The following is a 7,465-nucleotide window of genomic DNA, read 5'->3' on the forward strand; positions in this document are numbered from 1 at the left end:
CATCTTGCATTGTAATGTAAGTTGACCTGTAAGTAAACCTTTGGCTTCAGGTGACTTGGGTAGCTCAACCAGTCCTGGATTTGTATCTCATTCTCGGTGGATGTCACTAGATGTTGCTGCTCAAACATTCTAGCACTGAAGATTTATAGCGTGTACAAACTACAGAGCCAAGTAGAGCAGCATTCTTTTCGACTATAGCAAAAGGTACCAAACTTGAAAGTCTCATTACCATTATTACGGTCGGCTCTCTGTGGTGGTCACACCCATGTGAGATCATCCCGACACATTTCGCAGAGAACGGGAAACACCAAAGCAACCATGTCCTAGGTTAACAAGCTGTTGTGTGAACTGTGTTGTGTATAGAGCCGCTGTGTTGTGTAGTCAGCCTTCTATCTTCCCCACATTCTCTGGCTGCAGGTTTTCATTGTGGATTCCTGGGGGAGGCGAGCGCTGTTGCTGGCTGGTTTTGCGACTTGTTGCATCTCCTGTGTTGTGCTGACCATCGCCCTGGTTTTTCAGGTGGGAACCTTGTGGCTTTCATAAACCCCTTTAGGAACCATGAGCCAATGCATAGAAACTAGCCTGCTTTGTAACACAGCATGTATTCATTGCTGTCTGCTTGCAGCTGGATCAAACATGTCAAGCTTCTTACATTAGACACATACAGTATTGTTAGCCAATGAAGCGTACAGCACCTTAGGTCTGGTGAAATTTATTTTAATCTAAGGAAAGTGGAAAATAAGTGATAAAGAGAAATGTAAAAATGCAATAAATGCCATTATTTTCCCCTTAATATATATGGGGTTGTTGATTGGCCTTCGTACTGTACATACACCCCTTAATGCTACAAATGCCTTGATTCATATACTTCATAGAGTACATATTCTGACTTTCTACATACTACATTCAACTCTGCAAAACACTAAAGTTATTAGCTCATCTTAATTACTTTATTTATCATACAAGTGGCAGCTTTGCAAATCACAGAGTACTTTGGATATGTGTATTTTTTACCATTTGGGTTGTTACAAGGTCTGTGTAAAACAGGTTTCATTTCTTCACAGACAACAGTGACATGGATGCCATACCTCAGCATTGCTTGTATCATTATCTATGTTATTGGCCATGCCATTGGACCCAGTAAGTGTCTTAGATTTTGAGAAGGGTGTGTTTCTGTATCTACATGTATATCTAATAAATATATCTATAGCTATATATATATATATGTGTGTGTGTGTATATGTGTATATATATATATATATATATATATATATATATATATTGTGCATATTATATATTATATATGCATATGTGTGGGTGTCAATATCTACTGTATATCTCCTTCCCTCAAATGCTTATCCCACTGCCTCAAGGTGATGGGAAGGTTTCAACGGGTGTTCAGGAAGATGTATAGTGGCACTTGTGCTTGTAGGTTTAACCATACTATGAAAGCTTGAACAATATACCTGGATAAAGTGGGAAAGGTACTTGCCAAAATGCAAATGAGGCCAGCATAGCAAGTAAGACCGTAACCCCCAAATATGGAACACACCAAAAAGCAATGGCCCTCATTCTGTAGAGGCTGCCGTCTCCCTGGCCTTGACAGTGTTCAGGAAGAAGGCAGAGGGTGCTAAGAATCCCAAGAGGTTAAACAAAAGCGTTCATTCACACCTAAACGTGGCTACCTACAACAGCCGGACTCTCTCCAGTGAAGCGGCACTGCAAGAACTGGAAGATGAACTTGAATAGATTAAATGGGATAATGTTGGCCTTATTCAAGTTGGAAGAAAAAGATCAAGGCCTCATTGAGCTCAAACGCAGACACCTATTTTATTACAGAGGTAAAGATAATGTAAGATACAGTGGAGTAGGCTTTACCGTTAAGAAGAGATGGAGAAACAACATAGTGGATTAGGAAAGCTCATCAAAAAGAGCAGCCAGAATCGTCATTCAGTTGACACAGAGATACAAACGTCAAATAATCCAAAATAGTCCTCCAACATTAAGTCCCGCAGACAATGAAGTGGAAGACTTGAATCATGAAATCAACCAGCTTAACAACAAAGGAAATTGTCACCATGATTGTTCTGGGAGATTTCAGTGCACAGATTGGTGCCCTTCAGAAAGACGAAGCATCAGTTGGTAAGTATGGTTACGGTAACTGGAATGACTGTGGGGACAGATCGGTAGAATGTGCTGAATGCGAAAACGTCTACATCATGAATTCATTCTTCAAGAAGAATCCAAATAGAGATGGACATGGAATGGATCCAATGGAGTCAAGAATGAAATTGACTATATTATATATCCTGAGCAATGGGGGAATGCCATAGTTATCCTCATCCATACGAAAGGAGATCAAGAAGACCTCAAGAGCTACAGAGCAATCAGTCTACTCCCAATCACATATAAGATTTTTATGTAGATACTCACAAATCGGCTACAACAGATCCTGAACTTTGCCCATCCTAGAGAACAAGCGGGATTTTACAGTGGATACAACACAATGGATCACATCCAAGTCATACAAAAAGTGATTTCCTGAAGTAATGACTATGATCTGTCCAAATCATTGATGATTCTCCATGGATTGGGTCCGTGACATGCGGATAGACAAAAAAGAGTGAATCATAGTGTACACTATGAACACATAGTACACTATGATTTTCTCTTTTTTCTCTTTTTTGTCTATCCGCATGTCACGGACCCAATCCATGGAGAATCATCAATGATTTGGACAGACTTGATTTTTAATTCTATTGGACTTTATCCTTTATTGTTGTGGGCGCTGGTTTGTATTTGTTTTACTGTTCCTCTCTCTGGTGTTGTTTCTACCAGCTGATCCCTTGCTTCCCGTTTCATATTTCATTTTTTATTTATTTTTTGCGTATTTTATTGCATATTTTTTATAGTTTGTTTTTACAGTGATTAGCGCTTTTAAGCACATTTCTTTCTGTGTTAATGACTATGACCTGCCACACATTTTAGGATCTGTAGATTCCGATAAAGCATTTGATTCTGTCTACACTTCAGTGGTCCTAGATGCATAAGAAGGCAAAATAGTTCAAGACATTAGATAAAGAAGAAAAAGGAATAAAAATAAATGATTGAATATTTGGGTCACCTACAATTTGCAGATTACATTATTATTTTTGCCACAAGTCCAGAAAACCTCCAGCAACATATTAGAGACCGCCCCCCCCCCCAAAGCAAATAAGAACGTAGGCCTCCATATGAATCTCAGCAAGACCAAAGTGATGTTCAACAAATGTATCAACTCTGCAAAGATTGAAATAAATGGAACACAGCTAGAAGCAGTCAAGGACTATGTCTACTTTAGCCAGAAAATAACAATGGATAGGAAGCTTTTGAATGAAATCAATAAGTGAATGAAGATGGGATTGAGTGCATTTGCCTTGTGTCTCAAGAAGAAAGTTTTTGACCAGCGTATTCTGGCCGTGCTGATGCATACATGTGATACTTTGATCCTAAATACGAAAATAATTCAGAAGCTTCGGACAATGAAAAGAAGTAGGGAGAGATGCATGCTGGGTATTACCCGAAGAGACAGGAAAAAGAATGAATGGGTTTGAAATCAAACAAAAGTCTGTGACATCATCACAAGGGTGAAGAAATTAAAATGTCAATGGGCCGGGCATATCGCAAGAAGAAATGACCATTGTTGGACAAAGATGGTACTCGACTGGATTCCAAGAGAGATTAAAAGACCCAGTTGACGACCAAAAGTAAAATAGGAGGATGAAATCAGAAAATGTGTTGGAGCAACATGGAGAAAAAGGGCTTGCAACTGTGGAAGATCATTGGGGAGGCCTTCATCCAGCAGTGGATTGACAAGGCTTGTAGAAGTTGATGATAATATATATCTGTGTGTGTGTGTGTGTGTGTGTGTGTGTGTGTGTGTGTGTGTGTGTGTGTGTGTGTGTGAAAAAAAAAAAAATCTGCAGCACTCACCAATATGATGTTGTCAAAGAAGGTATTTATTCCCACCATGTGAAGTAGCCAAACACAGCAGTTTGAGCTGACTGTATTTTTATATATATATCGGTCCTGGAGAAGTGTAGGTTTGTTGTACTTTGTAATGCCGCTCTTATATATAACACATTTCTTTACAACTTGTAAAATCCCCTAATATTTTACTTTACTATTTCTGAAGAATATAGTTCTGTAAAACAATACTTTTATATATATACACACACACACACACACACACACACGCACACGCACACACACACACACACACACACACACACACACACACACACACACACACACACACACACACACACACACACACACACACACACACACACGTAAATCTATACGTATAGCTTGAAACAAAAATGGTAGGAAATCTTTGATCCCGCTCTCTTCCTGTCTCGTGCCCAGGCTCCATCCCCTATGTGATCACCACTGAGATGTTCCGTCAGGCCTCCCGACCAGCAGCCTTCATGGTAGCCGGCAGTGTGCACTGGCTGTCAAACTTCACAGTTGGGCTCATCTTTGAATTCCTCATGGTGAGTGCAGGTCCCTAAACGGCTGGACACTGGTAGAGCTTTGTTCCTTAACCCTGTTGTGGTAAGAGGCATCAAGGTCAAGTTACTGGGCGTTGGCTCCAGATTAGGGTGCGATACCCCTCATTGCGGCTTGATAAATCCCTGCCGTAGTCTGATGCAGATTATGGTGACTCTGAAATCTGAGCCTGCTGCAGAGCATCGCTCCGTTATCATCTTAACCAGTGGCAGAGCATTGCTCCACTAACATCTTAACCAGTGGCAGAGCATTGCTCCACTAACATCTTAACCAGTGGCAGAGCATTGCTCCACTAACATCTTAACCAGCCGCAGAGCATTGCTCCACTAACATCTTAGCCAACTGAGAGTTGCCACTTTAACAACATGATTACAGTGCAGCTGTACCGCCTGTATGCCTGCAGACCTGGCCAGTCCCCAGTACTGAGGTGGGTAAGGGTATAACACGCGCCCACAGCAGTGAGGGCGTGCCCGGAGTGTGGTAAGTTGCGTTGCCGGGCCTGCTGAGAGAAGGGTTAACGGTATACTTGCTGAGCCCGGGGTGCCAGAAGTCGGAGGGTAGTAGTCTAAGAGCCAGGAGTCAGGGGCAGGAGAAAGCAGCATAGTGAGGTCCAAAGCAGAGTTCAGGAGAAGCGAGGTACACGTAGTCAGACGGGGCCAAGATCAAACCAAAGGAATCCAAACAGGGCAGGGACAGGAATCAGAGCGGAGTCAGGAACAGAGCTGTGCATAGATACTGCACACAGGAGCTACAGAGAAGTTATGCAGAGCAAGGAATGAGAGGACAGAGTGGGGTCATTAGGGAAGGAGGACCAATAGAAGCAAGGGGTGGAGCAGGGGTTTGTCTGGGTGTTTGCAGGGATAGGTGCAGGAGAGCAGGGGAGGAGACAGGGGAAGAATCCACCACAATAGCTTGCAGTCGGTGAAGGGCAGAGCCACGGTTGCGAGAGGGCTGGTAAAAGGATCGGGTGCGCGCGCCCTCTGTAAGGCTGCCGTGCGCCCGCACCGATCGTGTGCCTGGGCGTGCGCCGTGCACTGCGGAGGAGCGGCTCGGCGTGGAGGAGGTAAGGGAGCGAGGGAGTGAAGGAGCGGAGCAACCAGCAGCGGTGGGACCTGAGGTGACGGGGACTCGCTGGGCGGTGCCTGTCCCCCGATCCGTCACAGACGATCGGGTACGCGCGCCTTCTGCGAGGCTACCGCGCGCGCGGCCCGATCCATTACAGCAGCAGAGTATTAATCCATTAACCACTTGGGGGAGGGGGGGGTTATTTAATAAAATCCCATATCTTCTAAACTGGGGCAAAACCAGCACGTAGGAATTGCACCAGATCTATTAAAAGAGAAGAATCCTATTGCTTTTAATGTGATTTTTATATGCATGTGGTGCTAGGGTTTTTTCTCTCTGGTTGTGCTCCAGTTCTGCAGCCGGTAGACTTTAGCAATTAGACTCCTTAGTATGTTGCAGAGCATTGCTCCTATAATGTCTTTGCTGCCTGCAGAGCTCCTCTCGTCTTACACCTATACTTGCTGCAGCACTTAACCCCTTGCTTGTTTGTTTCCCGGCAGAAGGGACTCGGCCCCTACAGCTTCATCCTTTTCGCGGCCATCTGCCTGGCTACCTTCATCTTCATTTACCTTGTGGTCCCTGAAACCAAAGGCAAGACCTTCCTGGAGATCAGCCAGCTGATGGCCAAAAGAAACGGACTGGAGGAGAGAACGGACGCTAAGGAATTCCAGGACCTAAACCCAATCTCGAACGAGGCCTCCCCGGAAGTCAAGAATGACACTACAATGACACCATTCTAAAATAATCCCTGGTCCTGTTGTTGACTTCACTGGCAGAGGAGCCAGGAATACATTGCTTCTGGTATCTCCCAAAGGCACGGACTCCTCTGGTACTGGGGAGACCACTGTGAAGGTTTTCTGAACACTTGCTCTAATAGTAGATCCTGCTAGATTCTGTGGTTGCAAAATATGCTGCATTGGCTTCTGCGGACAATCCACATGCTCAATCCTGTTTTGTAACTGAGTGCTGCTTATCTTCACTAGCGCACATCTTTCATACTTCCTCTGCTCTACCTTTGCTGGGACATTGAATTACTATACGAGGTGTCATTGTAAGCTTTGTGATCACTCTGCATTCCTAGCCTGTTGTTGCTGCGTAAGACTGTGGGTGTACCTTGAGGTTTAAGTGACCCCCGTTGTTCTAGTCACCCCTTGCTCGGCCGATTCAAACCTCCACTGTATGCTACATAGAATAATCTTGAATATATAATAACAGAAAAAAGTGACAGAGGTCACTAAAAGTCCCCTGTATGTTGCACCCAAGGCTGGGTGGAAAGTACCAAACTAGTGTGAAAAATCTAGTCACAGAAAGCGTATGTTCCAAGGAAGCTAAACCCTAAAAGTGTCACGTTAAAGCCTACGAGACATACTTCCGTGGATTTATGGTCTTTACTTTGATCATTTACCTAGACATTAGTCTTTCAGTGGGTATTTGTATCCCCTAGTATCTACTTTACCATCCTTTTGGGACATTTATTGGTCCATACTGTGGTATACTCATACCTTTTAGACATTTACCCTTACTTGTGTGTTATGTGATCAGGATACGTGTTTGCTCCTTATCATTTGGATTGGGTGATACTACTGACTCATCATTAGATATATTTGCGTATGATTGTTAGGATTAGCTAAATTGTTGTGTCTTTAACGTGACACTTTTAGGGTTTAGCTTCCTTGGAACACACACTTTCTGTGACTAGATTTTTCACACGAGTTTGGTACTTTCCACCCAGCCTTGAGTGCAACATACAGGGGACTTTTAGTGACCTCTGTCACTTTTTTCTGTTATTATATAGCCATTACCCCTGTGCACCAGGCTCACTTCTATCTGTTTTCCTAACATGATATTA

The 7,465-nt window shown here is 43.4% G+C and overlaps 1 protein-coding gene across 4 annotated transcripts in view; it reads left to right on the forward strand.

Annotated features, from left to right (window-relative positions):
- Positions 1-6,844, forward strand: part of LOC142496735 (solute carrier family 2, facilitated glucose transporter member 5-like) — a 31,283-nt gene extending 24,439 nt beyond the window's left edge. For all 4 annotated transcript variants that reach the window (XM_075603597.1, XM_075603596.1, XM_075603598.1 and 1 more), the window contains 4 exons: positions 418-519; positions 1,065-1,140; positions 4,408-4,535; positions 6,117-6,844. In XM_075603597.1, coding sequence (XP_075459712.1) covers positions 418-519; positions 1,065-1,140; positions 4,408-4,535; positions 6,117-6,356 — 546 coding nt within the window. In that variant the 3' untranslated portion in view covers positions 6,357-6,844. The remainder of the gene's footprint in view (positions 1-417; positions 520-1,064; positions 1,141-4,407; positions 4,536-6,116) is intronic.
- The last annotated feature ends 621 nt before the right edge of the window (positions 6,845-7,465 follow it).

The sequence above is a fragment of the Ascaphus truei genome, chromosome 6 (genome assembly GCF_040206685.1).
Source record: "Ascaphus truei isolate aAscTru1 chromosome 6, aAscTru1.hap1, whole genome shotgun sequence".
In the NCBI taxonomy this organism is placed as follows: domain Eukaryota; kingdom Metazoa; phylum Chordata; class Amphibia; order Anura; family Ascaphidae; genus Ascaphus; species Ascaphus truei.